The sequence below is a fragment of the Plecotus auritus genome (genome assembly GCF_963455305.1).
Source record: "Plecotus auritus genome assembly, chromosome: X".
NCBI classification, from domain to species: domain Eukaryota; kingdom Metazoa; phylum Chordata; class Mammalia; order Chiroptera; family Vespertilionidae; genus Plecotus; species Plecotus auritus.
Genome location: NC_137784.1, coordinates 79,405,247 through 79,433,031, shown reverse-complemented (window position 1 = coordinate 79,433,031; position 27,785 = coordinate 79,405,247). Strand labels below are relative to the sequence as shown.

General features: G+C 43.5%; 1 protein-coding gene across 1 annotated transcript; it reads left to right on the top strand.

Annotated features, from left to right (window-relative positions):
- Window positions 1-441: 441 nt before the first annotated feature.
- SLC25A53 (solute carrier family 25 member 53) lies at window positions 442-9,571 on the top strand. The gene is made up of 2 exons (XM_080652799.1): window positions 442-542; window positions 6,878-9,571. The coding sequence occupies exon 2, from the start codon at window positions 6,909-6,911 to the stop codon at window positions 7,827-7,829; it is 921 nt and encodes a 306-aa protein (XP_080508925.1). The 5' UTR covers window positions 442-542; window positions 6,878-6,908; the 3' UTR covers window positions 7,830-9,571.
- The last annotated feature ends 18,214 nt before the right edge of the window (window positions 9,572-27,785 follow it).

The following is a 27,785-nucleotide window of genomic DNA, read 5'->3' as shown; positions in this document are numbered from 1 at the left end:
CATGGAGCCCCCAGTCCTGGTGGAGCTTCCATGAGCCTTTCACCGCGCCAGGCAGTCGCACCCCCTTTCTTTACCTGTACTCGTCTGGCAGGCAGTGGATGGTGCCGAGTGGACAGCGAGGGATGCAGCCTTCAGATCTCTGAGGCCCTGAGGCGGGGGTGGGGTAGGATGGTGTTTCCTAGGCCACTAAGCTACTTGGGGCTGCTAGAAGGAGCTGCTCCGCAAGGCCGCCCAGCAAGGGGGAGCTGAGCTGAGGTCTCAAAGTTCCCACAGCAGCGGAGGCCGCCCCTGCCTATCCGCAGGGCCCTCCCAGCAGCCAATGCTTTTTCAGCCTTTGCCCATTGAGACAAAAGAGCATAATGAGCCTGGCGGCGCGGCCAATCAGTGGGACGTGGGGGCGGCCTCCGGGTCAGCCTCGGCCCAAGCCATTGCTAGCAAAAGGGGAGAGCTACTGGCGGGGGCTGCAGCACACCGGCGCGAGAACCAGCGCAGTGTCAAGTGCAGCTAGGAAGCACCTTACTCGGCCGATTTGCATTTTACCCGTGAGTTTGTGGCTTTTCGCTTCGCTTCCCTTCTCCTACTCCCCTTCTACCTCACTTTCCTTCGCACTCTGCGACTGGTTGCATTAAATACGAGGTGAGACAGAAATCAAGTGAACAATAAGAGTTCCTCACCTTTGTATAGAGGGAAGGGGGGGGGGGAAGCATTTATTGAGCGCTTTCTACTTGCAGATGCGCTTGCATTAACATTCATTGATTCTTCTCAGCAGCCTTGGGAAGAAGGTAGCAGCGTGCCCATTTAATAGAGATGGGGCTTAAGCGCCCAGACAATATGGTTAGGAAGTGCAGAGCTAAGAGCTCATGCCCAGGTCAACGTGTCTGATTTCAAAGGCTTCCTCTTGTGAACACTCCTCCCTCCCTACTCTCAGATTGAGGGTTAGCGGAGAAGAGCCAAAGTGGAGATGGGAGGGCTCATTTAGAATTATATAGAATTAGTCAGCAAGAACTACTCTCTCCATTTCATAGATAAGGAAACAGACAGAGAGGTTAGGTATGTTGCCTGGAATCACACAGCAAATAAGCATCAGCTTTGATTTTGCACCCAAGCCTGCTGTTCTCCAAATGCTATTTGCCCAATTGAGCTTTTTTACATTGGTGTTCTCAAACCTTATCAACAGCAGTCTTGGTGTGCTGGTAGTGCAGAGAGAGGGGGATGAGGAGGCTGCAGGGAGCGGGGTGGGGGAAGACATGGGCAACTTTTGCATTACCTATTATACCGAAGAGGAAAGTAAGGTAACTTTCTTTCTCTTTTTACACTTTTTACACTAAAACAAGCTGCCAGTTTATTTTTTTTAAGTAAAACAGTATTTCTGCAGCTTATGGCCCCAAAAGAGATAAAGCTCAGATGTGAAATGACACCTGAAATTACAAGGTGAAGCCAAAATTTGGACCAAATCTCTCTGATGCCACAACCCATGCTATTAACCAAAGTGTGGGTACAAGGCTGGCTGCCTCAGAATCATTTTGGAGAGCTCGTGAGAAATGCAGATTCTTGAGACCCACCTCTGGGGGATTTGGATTTACTAGGACTGGGATGGGGAGTATGATTTATATTTTTAAATACTGCCATTGTTAATTCTGAGGTGTAGAGAGGTTTTCGAACCACATCAGGTGAGTAGGCCTGCTGCCAATGTACCTGTCCACAGTATATCTATCATGAGGTGGAACTCCAGAGCAACGATTCCTACCTAGGGTCCTTCCTGAAATTGTTGGCAAATAATTTGGACCCTCTCTATCTTTCTGAGTCCACAGCTTGATAGATTTTCAAATAAGTCAGCCACCCAGAAATGGTTAAGAACCACTTCCCTATAATCTTTCTTTGTAGCATCTTCCTCTTTCAACTTGAATTTGAGAAAGAAGTGTGAGAAATGAAACACAATTTGATCTAAACCCCAACCATAGCTCTCTGCTGCTGATAGAGCTCTTTCATTTCCTGGCTTCAGGACAGGTTGCTAGGTTGCCCTTCTGTGAGCCCTTGAGGGGACCTCTCTTTTGCTGGATTTGCCATCATTGGCCCCAGAGAAGGAGCAACTCCATAGAAACGGCATGGAGGGCTGTCCAGAGTGAATGGGTCGTGAAGCCAGGGGCTGGAAAACCTGCTCCATTTTCCGTGACTTCTGGCTGTTGGAGAGCAGGTCTTTACTTCACTTACGTCAATTATGGCTAGAAGGCTTCCTGTGGTTCTTGGTCTTGACTTCTGATACTTGAAAGCAAATGAACAATCTGATTCCCTTTTACTGCTGGGCTCATCTTCAACCTGCCAAGGTACTTCACCTGCTCCTTTCTGCCTTCTTATTTACAGCCCAATACCTAGAGTTCCTTGAAGTAAAAAATTCAGATTTAGAGATGAAGCACTTTTCATTTGAGGACTGTAGACTTTTTCTTGTGGATGGAGTAGTGAATGGGGTAGGGAGGGGAGGTAGAAGGTTCACCTTACACAGTCAGGAGTGATGCTGGCAGTAGCTCTTAGGTTTTCTTTAGACTCTCGCTTCTGTTCTCCGATCCCATGACATCTGACCCTGGGTCTCAGTAGATTCTTCTGTGTTTAAATTGACTTCCTCACCAAATTAAGTGATCTGCAGTTGGACCTGGTGAGGGTGGATCAAATAGGACAAATAATAGATCTTAGAGTTCTGACAAAAAATAGTGAAAGGAAATGGATTGTGTAAATGGGCTTGGATCTGGTCATTAGAACAAAGTGGGAGTTCTCTGCCCAAGGCTGGGAGGAGGATTTGCTAATTTGGCTCCAACTGGGTACAGAGCATCCCTTATCTCTGGCCTTAATATATGGACTGTGTTCCAATTCATGGCTTGATTGAGACCACATTTTCCAATTTCCACAAAGGAACCTTAATAGGCCAAAGTTTAGGGAGATAAAAACTTTCAATTGAACAGTTGAAACAATAATGGTTGCCCTTGACTGCCTGCCTCTGTGCCAGGAACTTTCCATCTGTTATCTTATTTAAGCTTCTCAGCAACTCTGTCAAGAAAGGCATGCTATTCCATTTTGCAGATCCAGAAACTGAGTTTCTGGGAGGTTAAGTAAATTGCATAAGGCCACACAGCTGGTTAGTGGAGGTACTGGGACTCCAGTGCAGGGCTGTCAAACTCCAAAGGCCATGAACAGCTCTTTTCTGCTGTCTTCCAAACAAATAACTGAAAATGAACTCTGCAGATGGCCCAGTACATTAGACTGATTTTAGCCTTTAGAACAATGTAGTTGCAATATTTCTTCCTGGGATATCATTTTTTTAAAGAGAAACTACTAATGTAACTCATGGAGCAACTTAAATACCAAGTACTGTGCTAAGCATTTTATATTTTTCATCTCATGCATCCCTCATGACAATAATTTTACAGATAAGCATACTGAGGCACAGAGAGGTAAAGAGACAGAGACTTGGCCAAGGTCATAAAGCTAGGAAGTGGCACTGCAAAATTCAAACCCACAATGCACTGCAGTGTGGAAAACAAATGTGGCCCTCATTCTAAATCATCTCTCTGTCAGCCACAGCTATATCTCCTTCCCATGGTCTGCATCCAGCGCCATGCACCACTCATGCTTTTAGGCCACAGTGCCTAAGGCCTCTTCCTCAGCCTAGAATACCTGCCCTCACTCCTCTACTTAGTGAGGGTCTGCTTATTGGTTAAGGATCAAATCAGATGCCCCTCCCTGAAGAAAAATTTTTGGCTGCTCCCTGTCCCAGGTGGAATACATAGCTCTTGCCTTTCTACTCTGTCCTTGATTACACACTTTATTTTGCTTTCCAGTATAGATTAGCTCATTGTCTATCCCACTATATTCCCAATCCCTCTAGGGCAGGCACAAAGTCCTATTCACTTCCAGCTCCACAGTGATTTACCCACAGTTATTCACTAGATGATCATACTGAATACATGTTTGTGAGCTGACCAAAAGACTGGCTCATGTATGCCCTGAATGAATGGACAAATGTGGGGCTGGATTTTGGGATGGTCACACAGGCTGTCCATCTGGACTAGTCTGGCCAGGGGAGTCTGAAATCCCCTGGGTTCACTTTACTAGGCTATAAATGCAGGAGACACAGGCCAACTCCAGGCCCATCCTGTGGTCTTGACTTTGAAATTCATCTTAAGAGGGCAGGCTGTCTGGGATTGTTTAACACCTTGACATTCACAGAAGAAAAGTCTTTCCTACCTCCAAATGAACATGGGATTGGTTCCACCATACCACATCATCTGGTTCTGGCTGGCTTGAGAATGTCCTGCAGGAGCATTTGCTCTATGGAGACAGATGTGAGGTCAGGAAGCATCTTATTTTTATTTATTTATTTCTATTGAGACCGCCATGCTATGGATGCTCAACCACTTTATCTCATTTGATTTTATTAATCGTCACAACTACATATTGAAAGAGATCTATTGTCTCTATTTTATAGCTGAAGAAACCAAGACTTGGTGAAGTTTCTTGAAAGGTCAGACAACTAAGTAAGTGTGGAGGCAGAATTCAGTCTCAGGTTAGTCTATCCCCAAGACTAGCAGCTGAACAAGAAAAAGTGGACTCTCCTCACCCCCATTAAATAGGAAAAATTAGATTTATAAAATGACAAATTAGATGTTTAAGGTAAGATATGTCTAAATAATTCACCTTTAATCCCTGAAAATGACTGGGGGAAAAAAGGCAAAAAAAAAAAAAAAATCAGGGATGAAAAAGTACAATTAATTCCTCTATCAAATATTTGCCAAAATTCCCCCATGTCAATGTCTTGACATGCACAGTATGAGGATGCCTAAAGAGATTTTTCACCCTGTTTGCTCATTTTATAACTCAGATGGAGGAGGCTACAAGAGTAAATTAATGTCTAAAGGTCACATAGGAAGTTGATAACAGAACTGGCACTTAGAATGATGGTCTGCCAAATCCTAGCTCAGTTTTCTTTCTGCTAAGTCAGCCAGCCTTATGCAGCTAGTCAACACATGTTTTTAGGTTACTCAGGAAAGTATTGGCAGGAAGTGGTACAATATTGCACTCTGAAATAGAAGAAGGAACAGACATTTCCCCCATCACTCATCTTTATTTAGGTGTGGGTAAAAGTTGGGGAAGAATCCCTTGGGAGGACAGCTCGGGAATATTAGGAGGCCCGGTGGCTTTAGGAGCCTGAGTGGAGGTACCTCCTGCCTGGGGTGAGGTAGGTGTCCCTTTGGCTTTGGAGAGATGGAGGTCGCTGCCAGGGCACCAGAGGGATGCAAGGAGTGGGCCTCTTTAGCCTTTGTTCCCGGCCAGTGCTCAGCCAAAGGGTCCCAGGCAGAGGGACCCTCACAGTCTCCTGGTCAAGGGGTGAGGAGGTAGGGCTTACAGCAAACATGGAATGTGGGGTGGGGGAGGGGTGATGGCACAGCAGGGGAGTCTGAGCCTCTACCCCCCTCCACCAAGAGAGAGTGTGAGTGTGTGGCTTGGGGTGGGGGCGTTGTAAAATGAGATTGTGGGATCCTGGATGGAGCAGGAGTAAGAAGCCAGGGAGGAGCTGAGGGGTGATTCTAGAAGGAGGAGCCCTTTAAGTCAGGTTCTGGGTGCAGCAGTCCAGGAAAGGCTGCAGTGGGCTTCTTGCAGTGCCTGGCTCCCCCCCACCACCCCCCCCGCCACCTTCTGGGCCTCTGCCCTCTTTGCCCCTATTAAGTGGGCCACCAACTGCTAGCATAACTAGAGCCCCAACATCTCACTCCCCTCAGGACCACAGGATCCAGAGTTCTGTGTGAAACCTCTGGGTCTGCAGTTCCTATCAGGCTTCCTGTCAATCTAAATGTGAGTCCCCAGCCTGGTCATCTGCTCCCACCCTCCTCCTCCTCTCTCCTACTCATACATCTATGCTTCCTCTTCACACACCATCTCTCACTGCAGCACACCCTGTCCTCTCAGCTTAGCGGAGCTCCTATTTCCTTCCTGACAAACTCTCTCAGGTTCTCAGATCCACACTGAGCATTAATTTGTTCCTGAGCACTGCTTCTTCCCTTTTTATAATGGTTCTGACCCAGAGGCAATTCTGTCTGCCCTCTCCCCGGGACATATGGCAATATGGAGATCTTTTTTGTTGTCATAGCTATTTAGGTCACAACTGGTGCTACTGGCATCCAGTAAGTAGAGGCCAGGATACTGCTAAATACCCTACAATGCACAGGATAGGCACTAGAACAAAGAATTTTCTGACCCAAAATGTTAATAGTGTCAAGGTTGAGAACCTCTGCTCTCTCATACAGTTTTAGGCATGGAAATTGGTAGGTGCGGAGCCTTTTGGTGCTGAATTTCTAGGAACAGCTCCTCTTTCTATTCCTCATTCTGGATAGAGGAACATGAAACAGCTACAACATAGGCAAGAATCTACAGAAACAGAGTAGAGGAAGACTCACCACTCCTAAAACTTCTAACTTTTAAAGACAACAACTTTAATTCCTTTCTGCTGTGCAAGATAGTGCCACTTTTCAGAAAGAGAATAGCAACTTATTATTCTAGCAACTTATAAAATGTGATTTTTCATATGGTGAAAACAGAATATAATAGGTTTTGGAGCCCTCTTTCTCCAGTTTTATTCAATCTTAAACTTTCTTTGAATATTTGAATATTTGCTGTGTCAGCAAAACACTATAGAGGTGACTCCAGAAAAACTAACTGCCTTTGTTTTACTTCCTCCTTAAGAGAGTTCTTATTTCTCAGAAACTGGACCAAAGAGTGGCTTGTTTCCTTAAAGCTAAGTTTCTCGGGGCTCTCTTTCTAACTAAGCAGTGAAAATGCTCACTAACAGATTTAATAGTCAGCCTAACCTCTTCCTCCCAACTCTTGCCAGTTTATTCCATCTGCACCCAGTTATCTCCAGCATGGGGGAACCGAACCACTCTCCCGGGAAGGAGCTTCAGCACTGGACGCAAGCAGAGACTCCTGGAAAGAAAAGCTGGCATTCCCAGGCCTATGCCCTTGGGGCCATTTCCAATTTTATGTCTACTTTTCTGACCTTTCCTATTTATAAGGTTGTATTCCGGCAACAGATCCATGCTGTGACGGTATCAGAGGCTCTGCGACAGCTTTGGCATGAAGGCCCCCAATACTTCTACCGGGGAATCTACCCGCCTCTTCTCTCCAAGACGTTGCAAGGGACTCTACTATTTGGGACTTATGATAGCCTGCTGTGCTCTCTCTCCCCTGTTGGGCCACACTCTCTGGGACACCGCTGGGCTGCAGGGCTCATGTCTGGTGTGGTGGAGGCTGTGGCACTCAGCCCCTTTGAAAGGGTGCAAAACGTGCTCCAAGATGGTCGCAAGCAAGCTCGCTTCCCTAGCACCTTCAGCATTCTCAAGGAATTCAACTCTTATGGGCTTTGGGGGCGGCTATCGCTGGGGTACTATCGTGGTTTCTGGCCTGTCCTTCTCAGGAACAGCCTGGGGAGTGCTCTGTATTTCTCCTTCAAGGACCCCATCCAGGATGGCTTGGCAAAACAAGGCCTACCTCACTGGGTCCCTGCCATGGTGTCTGGAAGTGTCAATGGAACAATCACCTGCCTAGTTCTCTATCCTCTGATTGTACTAGTTGCCAATATGCAGTCCCATATTGGCTGGCAGAGCATGCCCAGCCTGTGGGCCTCTGCCCAGGACATGTGGGACACTCGGGGCCGAAAGGTGTTCCTGATCTACCGTGGAGGATCCCTCGTCATCCTAAGGTCCAGTGTGACATGGGGCCTCACTACCGCTATCCATGACTTCCTTCAGAGGAGGTCTCATTTCAGGAAAGAGCTGAAAGACTGACTAGCTTCAGGAAGTGTGACCATGGCAACTTTGTTATTCTAAGTCTTCTTGGGTTCATCTAAATAGCTTACTTCTTTGGCTTGATTATCTAATACAATCATTCTTTAGCATATTTGAACTGTCAGTGCACTAGAGAAGTTCCCAACCACTAACCTGTTGGGAACAGACAAAGTTCAGCATCCTTCCTTGATCAGAAAGAGAAAGTCACTCCTGCCAGTCCACAGCTTCAACAGCCTTGGACTTAGGAGGCCTATAAATAATTTGTCACCCAGATGAAATGTAATTTCTTTAAGGAATTCTTTGACAATAAGAGGAAAGTTTAAAAGAACTTTAATTAGGCACTGTGAGTTTTGGGACCCCTCTTGTTCTCTGGACCAAACTGAGTGGAGGACCAGGAACTCCAATTTCAAAGAACTAAAGCATAGAACTTCTCAAATGGCTACATTTTCATGACATTGTTCACTATACTATACCTACCACCACTACTCTCATTTCTCACAACTATGGGCAGCTTCAGGGTGGCAGTTGTAGCTGGGAATCCTAAATTAGACTTGCTTCAATTGATTGGGTGCCAAAAGAACTGTTGAACTGGAAGTGGGAGTGGGGAGAGTTGTGGTTCCTGGATGGATAGAAAGAATAGACTTTGAAGGAAGTGATTTAGTTGCATGTAAAATAGAAAAAAAAATTATGATTGCTTGGGGACAATACAATGGCATTGTCTAGAAACCACTTTAGTTTCCCTAAGAAATCCTCACAGATCATTGCATATTTTATTGCTATTGACATAGTCACTATGACACAAATTAAAGATCAGAAATCTTAGCTTGTAGTTCAAAGCCATTCAAAATATAGTACTCATAACTTTTAGCATTTCATCACACCACTCTCACTTACAAAGATTTCATATATCAGCCAAACTGGACTATTGTTTTCTCCCCCAAAATGCCCCAAACTTTACCATGGCCATGCTTTGGCCCACACTGATTCTCTTCACCTCCAGTGCCCCTTTTCCACATGCCAGTCTGCCAAAATCCTTCCAGAACCTCAAAGTCCAGCTAAGAAGCTACCTTTTCTGTGGCGCCTCTCCTGATTACCCACAACTGAATGTGGTGGTAGTCTCTTGTGATAACATTTAATATATGGCACTAATTCCATTATGTCACTAATGTCATGTGGCCCTGTGTTCTTGGTATTCTTCAATACCTCCTACTAGACCAGGGGTGGACAAACTTTTTGACTCGAGGGCCACAATGGGTTCTTAAACTGGACCGGAGGGCCGTAACAAAAGCATGGATAGAGTGTTTGTGTGAACTAATATAAATTCAAAGTAAAGGAGTGGAGGGGAGAGCAAGAGAACCCTCCGCTCTTTCGGCTCCGCGGGCCGGATAGAACAGCCAAACGGGCCGGATCCGGCCCATGGGCCGTAGTTTGCCCACGGCTGTACTAGACTGTAAAACTCCTAGAAGACAGGGATTGTTGTACACATTTTTAAATCTTCTATTGTGCCTAGGTGCTCAATAATGGTTGTATTATTGAATTGATTATCAAACTATGATATGGTCTTTATCCTCAGGGAGCTGTCTCTTGTACATGAAGATAATGTTACCAACTCACCCTCAGCAAGACACATACTTTTGGGGTGTGATTTTGTTTTCTTGATTTAGTATATTTAGTTTTGTGTTAATGATAATGATCCTGCTGCTGATAATCCTATATAATAAAGAGCTAATATGCAAATGGTCATCATGCCCTCATGCTGTCACTCGGTAATGGTTCAGACACTCAACACTGGGGAGAGAGGAACGGGGACCAGCCAGGCACAAATGAGCTCAGAAGAGAGGAATGGGGACCAGCCAGATTGCAGCCCAGCAGAGGGACAATCCATGCGTCCCATGGTCCCCACAGTCCCAGGCGCCAGCGGCTACACCTGTGGCCCAGGAGAGGGACAAGCCACCTGCCCCACAGTCCCAGGTGCCAGCGCCGATGCCTGTAGCCTGGGAGAGAGACAAGCCACCTGCCCCACGGTCCCAGGTGCCAGCGCCTACGCCTGTAGCCTGGGAGAGAGACAAGCCGCCTGCCCAGTGGTCCCAGGTGCCTGCGGCTGCCAGAGGGAAGGAAGCCCAGGTCCCAGGTGCCTGCAACTGGCCGGAGGAGGGAATCTTGGGTCCCGGGTGGGGGGCAAGACAGAGGTGGTTAGGGGCGATCAGGCAGGCAAGGCAGAGGGGTTAGGGGCGATCAGGCAGACAGGCAGGCAAGCAGTTAGGAACCAGCGATCCTGGATTGCGAGAGACAGTCAGACATCCCCTGAGGGGTCCTGGATTGGAGAGGTTGCAGGCCGGGCTGAGGAACCCCCCTCCCATGCACGAATTTCATGCACAGGCCTCTAGTATCTATAATAATAAAAGCATAATATGCTAATTAGCCCAGATGCCCTTCTGGAAGAAGCCAGAGCTGCAAGGAAAGCCCGGGTCCTGGATGCCTGCTGTCGCCTGCAGGGAAGCCCGGGTCCGAGGTGCATGCTGGCAGCCAGAGGGAGGGAAGCCCGGGTCCCGGGTACCAGAGGGAAGCCAGTGCAGGCAGCCAGGGAAAGGAAGGCCTACTCTTTCACGAATTTCGTGCATCAGGCCGCTAGTATATAATAAATGACTTTCAACTGGAACATTTGACCAGTTTGTTATTGGTGGTATGTTTGCTATTAGCAGCACTTTAGGAACTGAAATTTCACTAACAGAAACATATATTGCTTAACAGTCTCTTTAATTTCAGCTGGAATTTTGAGGATTTCCAAGATGACATATGTTTTAGTTTTCCCCTTATAGATATATTAATGACCTCCACTTGCACATCCATACCCAACTGAATTTGTCATTTGTAATGACGTGATTGTAGACCCTTGTAGTGAGAATTCCTCACTGAATATCACAAAAATTAGACACCACTGTGGGTGATACAAAATCAGAGAGCATTTTCCAGCAAAGTCAACAGAAAATGCCTGGTCCAGAATATCTGCAGATGAATTCCCATGTCTGATCCCATGCAGACTTATATGGGATAGGGTTGTACTCTGCTTATAGACTCAAGGAGTGAAAACACAGAGTCTGCACAAGTGACAGCAAAATAGAACAGCAACTAGTTATATTTCAAGGCTAGCTCAGAAGAAAGAAAATATTATTTACAAAAATTCATAACTTAGCTATGACTTTGGTTTTTAAGCTGAAAAGGAGAGGATACATTACTGTATTTACCCGTTTTTATGCAAGAGATACATTTATTTCCAACTATGCTGTCAATATCCACTTAAGTCACTGCCACTATATGTCCCTTTTTTCATTTTAACTTATTTAGAAATTATTTCAAGCTTTTAAAGAATTGCCAGCATAACTAAAGTATATAGCACAGGAGAGAAACCAAGATGGCGGCATAGGTAAACACCTAAACTGCTGCCTCGCACAACAATTTCAAAACTACAACTAAAAGACAGAACGGACACCATCCAGAACCACAGGAAAGCTTGCTGAGTGAAAATTCTACAACTAGAAGGAAGGAGAAAAGCTCACAGAGAATTGGAGGTACGGCAAAGGGGCTTTGTGCGCGCAGAGAGGAAGGGTGGCTGAGAGCCTGGCTGACTTCCTCTGGCGGAAGGGGGAAGGAAGCCTCCGACCGCACTGAACCCTAGTTCTGACTGCACTGAACCCCAGTTCCGGGCGAACCCCTGGGGACCCACGCTCTTGTGGGGGGAGTCTGGACTCTCGGGCGGAGACTCGGGAGCCGGGGAAGGCGGAGGACTGAAAGTGCACACGCGCGCGAGCGCCGGTGCACACAAAGGCAGCGGGGGTTGCCACAGGCTTTCCCTAGTGGAGGGGAGTCAGAGGATTCTGACTGCACTGAGCCCCAGTTCTGACTGCAGTGAACCCCAGTTCCAGGCGAGCCCCTGGGGACCCACGCTCTTGTGGGGGGAGTCTGGACTCTCGGGCGGAGACTCGGGAGCCGGGGAAAACAGAGGACTGAAAGCGCGCCCGCGCCGGTGCGCACAAGGGCTGCGGAGGTTGCCTCGGGCTTTCCCTGGTGGAGGGGAGTCAGAGGCTCCTGACGGCACTGTGCCCCAGTTCTGACTGCAGTGAACCCCGGTTCCAGGCGAGCCCCTGGGGACCCACGCTCTTGTGGGGGAAGTCTGGACTCTCAGGCGGAGACTCGAGCTGGGGAAGGCGGAGGACTGAAAGCGCACGTGCGCGCAGGGGCGGGGCTGACAGGAAGCCAAGACTGAGGCTCCACCCCATCCAAGCTGAGCACAGAGGCTATTGCAATTTGGCAAGTCTAATCCTATAGGGCTGTCTCCAGCACCGGGCTTCTCCCAGCATAGACACAGCTGATCCTTACAGCCAGCTGACCCGGAGGTCAATTCTTCCCAGTGATACCAACAACAATAAAGACTTAATTACAACAAGGCTGTACACACAGTCCACAAAGGGGTGCACCAAGAGTGTCCACCTCAGGTTAACTGGGGAAGCAGACCCACTGGGCCATATTGGAAACCTAGCACAAATATCTACCTTACCAACTCAGGGAATCAGTGAAAATGCGGGGTCAAAGAATCAGATCACAAATGAAAGAAATGGAGGAAAACAAACGACTGGATATAGAATTCAAAACCACGGTTATAAGACTTTTTAAGAATATCCTAGAAAAGGCCGATAAATATAACGAGACCCTCGAAGATATGAAAAAGGACCAACTAGAAATTAAACATACACTGACTGAAATAAAAAATATTATACAGAGACCCAGAAACAGAATAGAGGAAACCAAGAATCAAGTCAAAGAATTGAAATACAAAGAAGCAAAAAACACTCAACTGAAAAAGCAAAAAGCAAAAAAAAAAAATCCAAAAAGTTGAAGATAGTGTAAGAAGCCTCTGGGACAACCTCAAGCGTACCAACATCAGAATTATGGGGGTGCCAGAAGAAGAGAGAGAGCAAGATACTGAAAACCTATTGGAAGAAATAATGACCGAAAACTTCCCCCACCTGGTGAAAGAAATAGACTTACAAGTCCAGGAAGCCCACAGAACCCCAAACAAAAGGAATCCAAAGAGGACCACACCAAGACACATCATAATTAAAATGCCAAGAGCAAAAGACAAAGAGAGAATATTAAAAGCAGCAAGAGAAAAACAGTTAATCACCTACAAGGGAGCACCCATACGACTGTCAGCTGACTTCTCAACAGAAACTATGCAGGCCAGACGGGAGTGGCAAGAAATTTTCAATGTGATGAATAGCAAGAACCTACAACCAAGATTACTCTACCCAGCAAAGCTATCACTCAGAATTGAAGGGCAGATAAAGAGCTTCACAGATAAGAAAAAGCTGAAGGAGTTCATCACCACCAAACCAGTATTATATGAAATGCTGAAAGGTATTCTTAAAGAAGAGGAAGAAGAAAAAAGTAAAGAGAAAAATTATGAACAACAAATACATATCTATCAACAAGCGAACCTAAAAATCAAGTGAATTAAAAACCTGAGGAGCAGAATAATCTGGTGAATATAATAGAATCAGGGGCATAGAAAGGGAGTGGACTGATAATTCTCAGGGGGAAAGGAGTATGGGGGGTTCATGAAGAGAATGGACAAAAATCATACACCTATGGATGAGGACAGTGGGGGGGAGGTAAGGGCAGAAGGTGGGGTGGGAAAGGGGTGGAGGGGAGCTATGGGGGGAAAAAGGAGAAATAATTGTAATAATCTGAATAAAGATTTATTTAAAAAAACAAACAAACAAACAAAAAAAATAAAGTATATAGCACACCCCCATGCTCTTCACCCAAATTTAGCTACTGTTAACATTATTTACAGTTGCTTTATTATTTGAGACTTCATTCTCTAGCTACACACACACACACACACGACATTTTTCCTGAACTCTCAAAGAGTTGCAATTGTAGTATTTCTAGATTCAATGTTTATAGATTCAAATTATTTTAAAAAGACTGTTTTATCTCTATGACAATGGCACAGTTATTATAGAATATTAGAAAATCCTATTTCATGGCATATTTTAAAGCTACAGTGGTGGTAATTGTTTCAATTTACTATATTTGCCTTTATAAAAACTTTAAATTTACATTAGGTATGTTAATACTTGAAGCTATGCAATTATAACATAAACACCAATTTACAAATAAAGCATGTTATAATTTAAATATTTTTTACAAATTGGTTCATAATAAAAACAGGCAAAATTATAAAATTATATAAACCTATCAACTTTTACCAATTTAAATCTTCTGAGTAAATTTTAAGAGTGTAATAGTTTCTAGTAATTTTAAATGTCCATATTTAGTTTTGTGAAGTTAATGTGGTTATATTTTCTGACGTTTAAAAATGGCTTCTGCACTGACTGATGCTCCTGGTGTCTGTCAGGAAAAAGTAGAAGAAAAGCCTCCTCCTGCACCCACCATGGCCACCAAACCTTTTCGGACTGGACTCATCAAACCTCAGGCCATCAAAACCGAAGAAACAAAATCTTAAAAGGCTGTGGTTTATTGCAGGGGCCTGGGGAGGGGGGAGGGGAAGAAGGAAGGATGCAGACAGCACATGCCAGCAGCCAAAGGGATAAAATGGTCCGTGACACTATCCTGTCCCAAGCTCAGAGGTGCCCGGGGGACATAGGAGCCATTCACACTGACACAGGCTGCACCCGTACAACAAGGCTTTGCCAACTCACACCCACAACACACCCCCGGTTGATGACCATGCATCTCAGTCTGGATTTACATACAAACACGTGCACACGTTCTTGGAGTGTGTACCATTTAGAACTCAGTCCTTATGGTTAGAATGAGACACCAGAAATCAAGAAAGTAACATGGCAGAGGAGTAGCCCAGCCCTAACAGCACATGGTCCCAGCTGGTAACACAGCAGTGACTCTCCCTTCCGGCCTGTGGATGTGGTGGTGGCATTGGTGGGCGCGGTGGTGAGGAGCTGACAAGAACTGGGGCTGCCCAGAGGAGCCTGCGTCTGCCCCGGGCAACCTGCTGCTTTTATAACATGGTAATTGAGTTGAACACAAAGTAGAGTAACTGATATCCCTTCTTCCTGGATGAGCGAGCGATGGTGGTGACATAGCGGTGTCAGCACCCTGAACATGCCCGGGTGGGCAGTGCCCGGCTACTGCTGCTTTTTGAAATGATGCTGTGCTTTGGTTGTGGCCCAAGTTGTGACATGTTGCTGGGTTTCACTTCTGTGGAGCGCTGATCACTCACACGGCGGGTTTGGTGACTACTGGTTGGGGCGAGTCTTGCCTGCCTCCACTTGGTCATCTTTATATGAATCCAATGAGGTGTGTGGGGGGTTATTGTTTTTGTTTGTTCGTTTTGGTCTTTCTGAAACGGTTTTTAGGTGATATTCATGAAGAGTAGTCAGTACCTAGAACTGTGCCACTAATGAGAGGAAAGCCTGTCTGAGAAGGTGCGTTTCTTCCCAAAGCCGTCGTCCCACCCTTGGGCCTCTGCTGGGAAAACAGAATCAAGTCTCAAAACAATGCCTTTTTAATTGTATCTCTAGTATTATAGACGTAGGGCAGTACTGTATCATACCTCTGTGAATGTAAAGTACCTTGTACCTGCTTTATGATACATAGTAGTGACCGTGCTTTATCAGAGCTGTTTTTAATGATGTTATTCTAGAGTGTTTTCTTTCTAGATGATGATGGAGAAGCTTAAAAAAAAAAAATGGTGCCAGGTACAGAACTTTGCTGTTTTCTGGAGATTTGTTTTTTACTTTTTTTTTTTATTGGAGTGTGCTGGATGTCTATAATTTTGTTCAGATGACTGCAGAACCTGGAAAGGCTGTTGCTGCTATTGATGCATAACATACTGCTATTGGTCTTTTTATATAAATATATATATATATATATATATATATATATAATTTGAATTTTTGGAAACTTTAGCTGTACTGTCAACTTTGGAAAAACTATCCCAGTTGTACTGTGTTGGGTTGGCATTGTACAGAAATTAACAGCCATATTGGTCTAGAAACGTTCAACATATTTTTTTTTCCATTTGTACAGGGGTAACGCACTGTATTAAATATGTAAGGTCTTAATCTACATGGGTTTGATTACAGAAACTAATAAAGTATTCTCTAAATAAAAAAAATGGCTTCTGAACTTGAGATCCATAAAATAAGGAGGCTTTTAAATACTGATGTCTTTAAAACTTATAAAATGTAAAATTTAACACTAAAGCTACTTGGTATAAAAAGTTGAAAGAAAAATAATAAAATCCCCTGTATAAGCTCTGTGTATTTTTGTCTACATGTAAACTACATCAGCTTTTCTAAAATACAAGGTGAAATAATAAATGATTAATGTATTAAAACTAATGTATTATGCTAAATGAAATAAGCCAGTCAGAGAAAGAATAATATCACATGATCTCACTCATTTATGGAATATAATGAACAACATAAACTGATGAACAAAAACAGATCCAGAGACAGAGAAACATCCATCAGACCATCAAACCTCAGAGCGAAGGTAGGGGAGGGTGGGGGTAAGGGGGAGAGATCAACCAAAGGACTTGTATGCATGCATATAAGCCTAACCAATGGACATAGACACTAGGGGGGTGAGGGCATGAGTGGGAGGGATGGGGGGGTAATGGAGGATAAGGACACATATGTAATACCTTAGTCAATAAAGAAATTAAAAAAAACATAAAAAACTAACATATTAACACAATTATATGGTTTATTAATACTTAATTTTGATTTTAAATTTTATTTTAAAATATTAAATAGCATTATAATCTAACTACATGTTTGAGATAACTGCATATACTGTAGTATATTAAAATTAATAAAATAATGTTACATATGATAGAAAAAAGCATAATAAATCAGGAAATTGTGAAGTTTCATAAAAAGAATAAGATAAGAAATACTGCATTTTTCTGTTCTGTTCACTTCAATTTCTCTGTTTCTTTGATACCATCTTCATTCTAATAAAATCTTCAACACCTTTTTTCTTATCCTCAATCCCAGTTGGTGACCTTGATTTTCATTTAATTAAAAAAGGAGCATTCAAAAGAGAACTGCCAGTTAAAAAAAAACAACAAACATTTATAAAGCTACTAGGAGCCCAGCAAGTGATTCGAAATCATGTGGCGCCACCCATCCTCGAGCCACTGGTTGGGCCCTGCCTCGCTCCCCAGGCCCCGCAGCAGCCGCTGCTGGTCTGGCCCTGCCTCCCTCTCCAGCCCTTGAAGCAGCCGCGGCCACTGCTCATCAGGCCCTCCCCAAGCGCAGGTGCATGGAGCCCCTGCCACCCTACCCCCGACGCTGCATGCGCAACCTCCTCCTGTCTGGTCAACCCTTACGGCGTCCTGGTTAATTAGCATATTTCTCTATTTTATATATATAGATCAGCCACCTAACGACTACCCAGGACAAGAGGTAGAACACCTTGATTACCCCTATTCCCTCACTCCTCTTGCTCCCCAATCCCAAGTCATATCATTCCTCTACCTTCCGAGAGGTAACCCCCATCCTGACTATTGTGATTTCATTTTTTTTTTTGCTTTTCTTTATAGGTTTATCTTCTATATAAGTAAGCAAACCTAAACAATACAATTTTGTTTTTACAGATATTTAAACTTTATATACTTGGAATTGTAACTGTCTTCTCTGACTTCACATTATTTGTGAGAATCATTCATGTTGTTGCAGGTAGCGGTGGTTATTTCAATAATGATAAATTTACTTTAAAAAGTCTTCATTCCTTAGAGCAATTTTAGGTTCACAGCAAATTTGAGAGGAAGTTACAGGGGTTTTCTGTACATTCCCTACCCCTACATATACATAGCCTCTCCCCTTATCAACATTTATAACAATTATCACTTAAAATCCAGTTTATATTCGAGTTCACTCTTGGTACACTTCCTATGGGTTTGGACAAATGTATAATGATATGTATACACCATTATAGTATCAGACAGAGGAGTTCCACTGCCCACCAATCAAATCCTCTGTGTTCTACTGTTCATTTCCCTCCAGCTTCTGGCAACCACTGATCTTTTTACTGTCTCCATAATTTACATTTAAGAGAATGTTTATGTAGTTAAAATCATACAGTATATAGCCTTTTCAGATTGGCTTCATTTAGTAATATGCAGTTAAGATTCCTCCATGTCATTTTATAGCTTGAAAGCTCATTTATTTTAAGAACTGAATAAATAGGTGTATCACAATTTATTAACTCATCTACTGAAGGACATATAGGTTGCTTCCAAGTTTTGGCAGTTATGAATAAATTTGTTATAAACATCTGTGTGCATATTTTTGTGTGGACATGTTTTCAGTAACTTTGGATAAATACTAAAGGTAAAAAATTGCTGGATTGTATAGTAAGCATATGTTTAGTGTTTTAAGAAATTGCCCAACTGTCTTCCAAAGTGTCTGGCTGTACCATTTTGCATTTCCATCAACAGTGAATGAGAGTTTCTACATTCTTGTTAGCATTTGTTGTTGTCAATGTTGGGCATGTAGGGCAATTCAATCCTTAATGGCCACTTGTAAGCTTCCTGCCACAGGAGAACAAACACCAGGAAAAACTTGCTGGACACCAGGAGTCAGACAATAGAATGAATGGAAACTGACCTGAAGGCACCTGATCACACACCTGCATTCCATCTGCATTCCAAGCCCACCAGCTCAGCCCCAGACCCACTGATGACAAAAGTTTCCCACCAGTGACTGCATATAAGGATGAAGCTCCAGCTCCTGGGTGCTGCCATCATGGACCCAATGTCCTGGTGGCTGGGTGCTGTGCAGCCATTCCCTTTGGGTATCCCTTCCCCATCCCCTTTCCCTAATAAAGTCAGGTTCTCTTAAATCACCATCTGAGATGGCTATTTAGCATCATCCACCATGTTCACCTTTCATTTTGGTGGCCCTACGGGGATATCCAGAAGGGAAGTTCCCTTCCTTTCCTTCCCCTCTCCCCACCCCCAAACCCTAGTGACCTTTAGTCTTGGGGTTCAACACAGACCAAGGCTTTCTGGACTCCCAGGTAGCGGCAGGAATGACAGATTATCAGACCTTCTGATTTCTACTAGTGGGTGATGTTAGAAATAAAGCAAGCTCCCAAAACCAGGGGTCTTGATAGAACACAAAGCATACTCGGGAGCCAGGCAGCAAGGTACATATCTTTACTCCTGCAGTAGGCTGCTCACCCACATGGTCTAGAAGCACACACACACTGAACGGGCTGTCCGCTTGGGCTTTTATTCCTGATGCACGTGACCTGTCCTTACTCTTGATTGGAGCCAGGCTCACAGTCTTTTGTGATTGGCTAATTTAAAGGGAAGGGTTGGCCTTTGCCATTTCAAGATGGCGGCCTCAGGGGAGCTGCAAGTCAGACTGCCAAAATGGCGGCTGCCAAGTCACGTGAGCCAAAATGGTGGCTGCCAAGTTACACAGTCCAAAATGGCGGCTGTCTAAACTGTTCTTTGACAGAAAAGACTACTTGTTTATTCTCACAGTTTATTTTTGGGAAGAGGGCATTAGGGACAGACTCTCAGCTCCCCACAGGGCCACCACCTGCGGGCATGAGTCAGCCACTTAAAAGCCTCTAGGGCAGCTGCTGCTAGAAGACTGCTGTGACAGGATAAACAGGGCTTGGAACAGGCAAAATTGCTCTAGGCAGCCTGCAGGTCTCAAGCAAATGTCCAAGCAATGGAGGCACACTATGAAAAAGCACACACTCGCCCAAACCCTGCCCAAAACACCCTGTAGGATTTTATTTTGGGGACTGTGAGTCTCAGCATTGCTAATTCCGGTGTTTCAGGGGGCAGATAGCTCATTTGCAGGCTGGTCCTGTCACAGTAGGCACAAGGTACAAGAAATCCCAGAGTTGGGTCCGACCAGCAGTTTACTAGGGAATAAATAGCAGGGGGCACCCCTCTTTATCCCTAGCCACTGGGGAAAGCTGAGTCCCAAACTGAGTCTTCTAGTCATGGAGGGATGCCTCCTAGAATAAGCCTCAGCACAAAGAAGGGGGCCAGCAACCAGGCTGGGACACTGGCCATTAGTTTCTCCCTCTCACTTGGTGACTCTCCTGCAAACACCCTATGGCAATAACACCATGGGCAATTCAATCTCAACCCATCCCAAAGATTCACCTATGGCCTACCTTTTAAAGAATCTTAAGGCCTTCCATTTACCAGATGAAATTAGACCTAAACACTTCATTTTCTATTGCAATACAGCATAGCCACAATATAAATTAGACAATCAGGAGACCTAGCACCAGAAGGGCACCCTAAATATTAACACCATCCTCCAATTGGATTTATACTGCCACCACCTGGGCAAATGGTCTGAGATTACCTATATTCAGGCCCTCTTTGAGCTCCATTGCCACCCCAAACTCTGCTCTTCCTGTTGTATCCTTTATGCCTCCACCTCCAGGCCCCTAAAACCATGAGAAACTTCTAATTTCGCCTTCTCAACCCCCTCCCAAAGGGCAAGCAGCTGCCATTTAACCCCCTTTTTTTACTACAAAACTGCAAACACTTAACAGTCCTGCTACTATCAGAAGTAGAACTTACTATCACCCAAACCTTAACATATTATCTCAAAGGAAAAATGTGGCAGTTTCAAATCCAAGCAGCTGGAAGCCTGGAAACTGCAATCCTGGAAACAGACTATGGGACTTGCTCCTCCTCTCCCCACCCCACCCAGCCTTTTCTCCAGCCTCATAGGCCTATACATAATTTTCCAAAGTCTTTGGAAACTTAAAAGCTTTGGAGCATTGCTGGGTTAAATGATAAATATATAATATTTCAACAAGTTTTAAGTTCACTCGATTTTAGCTTTTGTTACAGAAAATCTATTAAGTAAATTTGGAACTGTTAATGTAATGTCTTGTGCTTTGTTGAAAGTGTGTTTAATGTGTGTTCAAAAATGTCATTCTAAAAAATTCTGGTTGTTTACTTTTTGGTTATCATTGGAAAATTAAGGTTCCTAGGAATTAAAAATTCAAATTAATTTGGAAAATTATATAGATTTAATGATAGAAGGCATGAGGCATGGAGATACATTTTGAAGAAAAAATAAAGTGAGTTCTAAAGCTTTATTTCTGAAAATTGTAAGAAGGTTTGTGAAAGTTTTAAATTTGAAGAAAGGCCCTAGTCAGGTTCCAGTCCCCTTCCTCCACTCAATTTCTCTCTGGTGAATCTAGAGTTGCTTTCATTATACTTTCTCTTGTCCTTGTCAGGGTGGGAGAAACCTACCTGTCCATTTGTGGAGTAAGTCCTTCATCAAGATTCATCTCAATGTGGAAATGAAAGGTAAACCTGCCCTCTGCACATGTGTCACCCACCCACATGACCATCCCCAGGCAACACCTGGGTGATGGGGTCCAATGAGTCAGGACCTAATCACCCCTGATGTTGGAAGAAACCCCTTCTCTCCTAGTATTTCTAACAACCCCACTACTGTCATTGTCATATTTTTTGTCACCAGGGTTTCTGACTTTTCAGTGACCCAAAGCAACCCTGCCCAGTCTCTCTCCTGTAACTTAAACCCTTAAATTGGAGCCACTCATTCAAAGTCCTTGATACTACCATTGAAGGTCTCAACAGGTCTTCCTGCTTGCTATTTAGGAACTTCTCTTCCCTTTTCTAGCCTTCTTAAAAGTCATCAAAAACAAAGGAAAAAAAATCTTATGTCTTCTCTACAAAAATTAATGATTTAAATCATGTGTATGGTCTTCATGTATTTGTCTACATGTTATATGTGATGTGTTTTCTGCCTCCGGATGGCACCATTAGGGTATAATGTTTTATTGGCATACATAAATTAAATACTTATATAAATTAAATAAAATCCTATGTTCTAGACAAAATATTTAATATCAACAGCAGTTTAATTTTAATAAATGTCCTTTAAAGTTGTTACTAGAAAGCTATACATTTGTTTTACCTAGATTTACAAAGACTTATAATATAATATTATGATTAAATATATTTGACAACTTTCCCAAGGTTTAAATTTCAAAAGACTTTTTTCTTTAACAGAGAAGTTACTTTGAGCTATTCAAATGAGCCCTGGGATAGCTCAAGGATTCATTCTCTCTCCTAAGCTTTTAAGCTAATTAGGCCTATTTAATATGTTTGCAAAATTACATGGGAAGCTTTGCCAAATAAGAATATACATATATTTTTATTAAAGTAAATATTAGAGAAATTTCAGTCTGCTCTAGAAAGGAACTTGCAAAGATTCAGAGCCAATTTCAAACAGGAAATTCTCAGGAGTAACAGAGATCCTGTCAATGACACTAGAAAAACCGAGAGTAATAGTTCCCTATGAAGGCATCTGGCAATAGTACTTCAAATGTTTGTAGTCCACACATTGGGATGTTTATTAATTATTTCCAGTGCTCAATATTCACTTCTAATGAGCCATGTTTTATAGAATTATGTCATTTAAGTTTGTCATTTACAGTCATTGTTTTTCTCTGATGCAATTGCAAATATATTAGTTAAGTCTTTGAAAAGATTCATAACAAGGACTCTAACTTACCCTAAATTACAGTTTTCTAAGCAGGTCATCTCTTTAAAATAAGTAAAAATTTATAGAACTCTAAAGAAGGACTGAAAAGATAAAATGCTAAGAAAAAATAAAGACAAACAAAAGATTAGTTATATGTAAATCTTTCTGTCTTTCAGATATATGGACTCTTGTTTTTATTTCCCTAGAACAATTTGGTAAATTATACCTTCATAAGCAATATGGAAGCTTTATATTTTTCTCCCTACCTTATCCCTTCAGAATTTGGCAATTCTCTCTCTCTCTCTCTCTCTCTCTCTCTCTCTCTCTCTCTCTCTCTCGTTAATCCTTGCCCAAGGATATTTTTCCATTGATTTTTAGGGAGAGTGGAAGAGAGAGGGAAAGACAGAGAGAAACATCCATGTGAGAGAAACACATTGATTGGCTGCCTCCGGCACAAGCCCTGATCAGGGCCTGGGCCAGAGAGGAGCCTGAAACCAAGGTACATGCCCTTGACTCGAATTAAACCTGAGACCCTTCAGTCCACAGGCCAACACTCTATCCACTGAGCAAAACTGGCTAGGGCAGAATTTGGCAATTGGTAATGAATAAGTCATGGCAATATGTTTCTTTGCATGAATTCAATAAGACGAGCTTCCAATTATGGTTTTATTAACCAAAAATTTGACTGGAATGTTATGCCTGAAAAGGGTGCACCTGGACTTTGGGCGCCATCAGAAAGCATTCTCAAAATTGATTGAAACCAATCAAAAGCCACTGGCAAGAAATGGCCTGGTACCTTCCTTCATCATATGGTTCATGGCAGTCTTTCCAGGTAAGGAATAAAGGTTGACATCGTTGGGGACCTCAAGAAATTGAGGAATGCACACAAGTCTATAGATACTGCAGGCAACCCTGATGGCAACTAGGTGGCTCACCTGCTATACCCTGAAGGGCTAATTAAAGCTCAATCATGAGATTCCAGCAAAGCAGGTTTTTAAAAGCCCATATAATCAATTGCTATTCTTATTGTGTTCATGAAAACAATCAGGCCAAATTAAAACTAAACTTAATACAGTAAATAAATTGGTCTTAATCTGGCTCTTTAATGAAAATGAGGGTGGAGAGAATCCAAGATGGGGGCCAACAAAACAGCAGTGAGGGAGATAGTGTGAGTGAGTGAGTGAGTGAGTGAGTGAGTGAAAGGGGAGTGTGTGGACGTATGGGGTGTTTGTGTATTTGTGAGTAAGGGACAGTTATATTCTGTGGACTGTTGAGGACTTGGGGACCAGGCTCCCCTAGCCGGGCAGCCTCTGCTACCACTGAAATCCCTCCAGGAGCAGCCAGCTCTGCCATCTTGAAGGGGAGAGCGGCTTTGACTGGGGGCCCAGCCTCACCTCCACCCAGGGAGACTTCAGACACCACCTGGGACCCTACAGCCACACCTGCCAGGGACCAGCTGCTTCACCTGCAAACCCACGAACACCAAGACTCCAGCCTCCCTGGCCACAGGCTCCTAAAATGTTTATCCAGGGGGAGACAAGGTGGTGGCCTAATAGGCAGATGGGTCCTACACCTTCACAAGGAGCAGATAGAAGAAACAGCTGAATCGAATAACATCCACCTGGAATTGGCGAATTAAACACAGCTGGAGAGATAATCTGTGGCCAGAAAGGTCAGAGGTCTCCTGGAGAGAGGTGGTATCGAGGAATTGGGCTGGAGGGAGAAACACACTCAGCTGGGACTAGAGTCTCAGAGGGAGAGTGCAATGCACCAAATGCACGTCACTTGGGGACACATGTAGCACTCAACTGTGGAAGGGGGTCCACAGGGCTTCTGGCAGTGGGGGACTCTAGATCTAAGCCCACAGCCGTGGGAGGCTGCGCTCAGAAAGGCAGCCTGAAATTTTGCACCAGCCATGCAGTGCCGGAGGGAAGAGAGATGCACAGCAGCTCAGTTGCTCTGTCTTTATAACTTCCTTGCTTTTACTCACTAAACCCAGTGCATAGGATCTTTCAATTACAAACACTCACCAAGGCTGCAGTGCAGAGGAAGGTGGTTTTATGGAAGGTGTGGAGCAAAATAGGGAGAGGCAGCCAGGAAGCCACCTCTGGGACAGTCCAATCCCTCCAACTCTGAACAGACATTTTTCTCCTGAAGACCAGACCCCTCCTATCAGCATTGCTGCACCCAGCCTTGAGCTTGGCAGGGAAAAAAATATCCTAAATAATCCCAGGGAGCCCTCGGGGACTGGGTTGAGGGGCCACTTGGTTCCAGAAACTAATACAGAAACACAGCCACTTAGAGGCTGTGTCAGAAATAAATGCTTGTTTAAATACGACTGAAAGCAGGCAGAAAAACAAAGTAGGCAGATTGACCCCATCTGCCTGAAACCTAGCCTATGGCCTCTGACACAGAGAAACGGTGGATCGCTGGGAACTTCCAACATGGTGCTGACTACATAACAGGAAACTGAGACTTGGCAGACAGAACAGTAGAGAGGGGTCTTAAACCAGCCTCCATGGGACATTACAACTCAGCTGAAGCGAACGAACTTCACTACTTGACTTTTTTATTTTTTATCTTTTACATAAGAAACTAAAATTTTTTCTCTATTCTTTATTATATATTATTTATTATTATCACTATTATTATTCTTTTTTAACCTTTCAATTTTTCGATTAGTGTTCTACAGTCTATTTTTATTTTTATTTTTTATCATTATTTTTCTCTATTTCATTTTATCCTTTATGCCAGCCCTTTCTTCCTCACTTCTCCCCTTTTCATCCTATTTCTCTTCTCCTGTTCTGTTTTAGTTTTTCTCTCTCCTTGCTTTTTACTCCTTGTTAAAAATTTGTCTACTTTATCTGCTTTATTGATGCATTACTACTAGTTTCTGTTGGCTTACTCATATATCTAATTTCCTCTCCCCTGCTCCAAATCCCTGCATCCTTTTCTTCTCTCTTTCTTCACTAGCCAATTTTTTTCTTTTTTCTTCTTCTTGTTGTTTGTTAGGTTGTTTTTTTGTTTTTTAATTTTAAGCTTTCGTTTTTCCTCTCCTTGCTTGTTCTCTTATTCTACTAACTAGAGGCCCAGTCCACGAAATTCTTGCACTGGAGGGGGGGTGTCCCTCAGCCTGGCCTGCACCCTCTCCAATCTGGGACCCCTCGGGGGATGTCCAACTGCCGGTTTAGGCCCAATCCTGGCAGTCGGACATCCCTTTCACAATCTGGGACTGCTGGCTCCTAACCACTTGCCTGCCTGCCTGCCTGATATCCCCTAACCACCTCTGCCTGCCTGTCTGATCACCCATAACTGCCTCTGCCTGCTGGCCTGATCACCCCCTAACCGCTCCCCTGCTGGCCTGATAGCTGCCTAACTGCTCCTCTGCCAGCCTGATCGCCCCAACTGCCCTCCCCTGCCAGCCTGATCGCCCCCAACTTCCCTCTCCTGCTAGCCTGATCGCCCCCAACTGCCCTCTCCTGCTGGCCTGATCTCCACCTAACTGCTTGCTCCCCCTCACCAGGCTGATCTCACCCCTAACTGCTTGCTCCCCCACACCAGCCTGATGTCGCCCCTAACTGCTTCCTCTCCTGCCAGCCTGATCTTCCCTAACAGCCTCTGCCTTGGCCCCTGCCACTGTGGCTTTGTCCAGAAGGAAGGCAGTACAACCAGAAGATGTCCAGTCAACCCGTTCTAAATAGCATATTCCCCTTTTATTAGTATAGATAGCTGAATTAGTTTCACTCACCAAACTCAGGTCTATCTGCTATTATCCTTTTCCAAAAACAGATGAATATATAGATAGATAGATTAAAGAAAGGGGAAATATTTTATGTATATAAATTTTCTTTTATATATATTTAAATATATATTTTTAATCATTATTATTATCTTTTTAATTTTTTATTTTATTGAGTATTTTGTTTTTACTTTTCTTCTTTTACATGGATTTTCTTTCTACCTCCTCTATACTGAATCATGGCCATTCCACCATTCATTCAATTACTTTACCTTACCATCTGGAAATAAGCTTTACCTCTTCAGATTCAGCTCCCTTCCTTTTTTTCTGGGTGTTTGTTGTTTGCATTTTTTTGGACTACTTGTTGGTTTTGGGGAGTTTTCTCCCCATATAGGTATATTTTCCATTTTTTTTCTTCTTTTTCTTTTCTCTCTTACCTTTTTTCCTTTTCTCAATATCATTTTTATGCTCTATTCTCTCCCATATTTCTCTTTTCTCTGGTGGTCACCTTTATTGGGGGGATACTGGTGTCATGAACACATTCGTGTTTTGTTCCCTCTGTGTCATGTTTAGTCAAATTGTATTTTGTGCCTTTGGGTCAAAGTGGTAGAGAGTGAGCCATGTAACCAGACACCCTGAGAATAGTGAAAATGGGGAGACAGAGAAACAGCCCCGATACAAAAGAAAAGGAGGAATCACCAGAAGAGAAAGTAAATTAAATGGAGGTAAGCAATTTGTCAGAGAAAGAATTCAGAGCAATGGTCATAAGGATACTGAAAAGGATGGAAGACAAATTCAACAACATGTATAAGAATCAAGAGGAAATGAAGAACCAAGTAGAATGAAGAATGACATAGCTGCAATAAAGAACACAATAGAAAACATCACCAGTAGACTAGAAGAAGCTGAAGACTGCATCAATGAGCTAGAACACAAGGTAGGAAAAAACACACAAGCAGAACAGACACTGGGGAAAAGAAACTTAAAAAGCAGGAGGAGAACCTAAGGGAGCTTTGGGACAACATGAAATGAAACAACATCCACATAATAGGGGTACCAGAAGGAGAGGAAACTGAGCAAGGAATAAAAAACCTGCTTGAAGAAATAATTACAGAAAACTTCCCTGATGTTGGAGAGAAAAAACACACAAGTCAAAGAAGTTCACAGAGTCCCAAACAAGATGAGCCCAAAAAGACTGACTCCAAGGTACATCATAATTAAATTGGCAAACACCAACGACAAAGTAAGAATCTTAAAAGCTACCAGAGAAAGACAGAAAGTTATCTACAAGGGATCTCCCATTAGACTATCAATTGGTTTCTCAAGAGAAACACATCAGGCCAGAAGGGAATCGAATGAAATATACAAAGTGATACAAAGCATGGGACTGAATCCAAGAATACTATACCCAGAAAGTCCATCATTCAAAATTAAGGTGAAATAAGGAGCTTCATAGATAAAAAAGGGCTAAGAGAGTTTATTACCACCAAACCACCAATGCAAGAAATCCTAAAGGGACTGCTGTAAAAAGAAGAAATAAGAAGGGGAGAAGGAATAAAGGCATAAAGAATAAAAATGGCAACAAAAGTACTTATCCATAATAATCTTAAATGTAAATGGATTAAATGCCCCAATCAAAAGACATAGGGAGGTTGAATG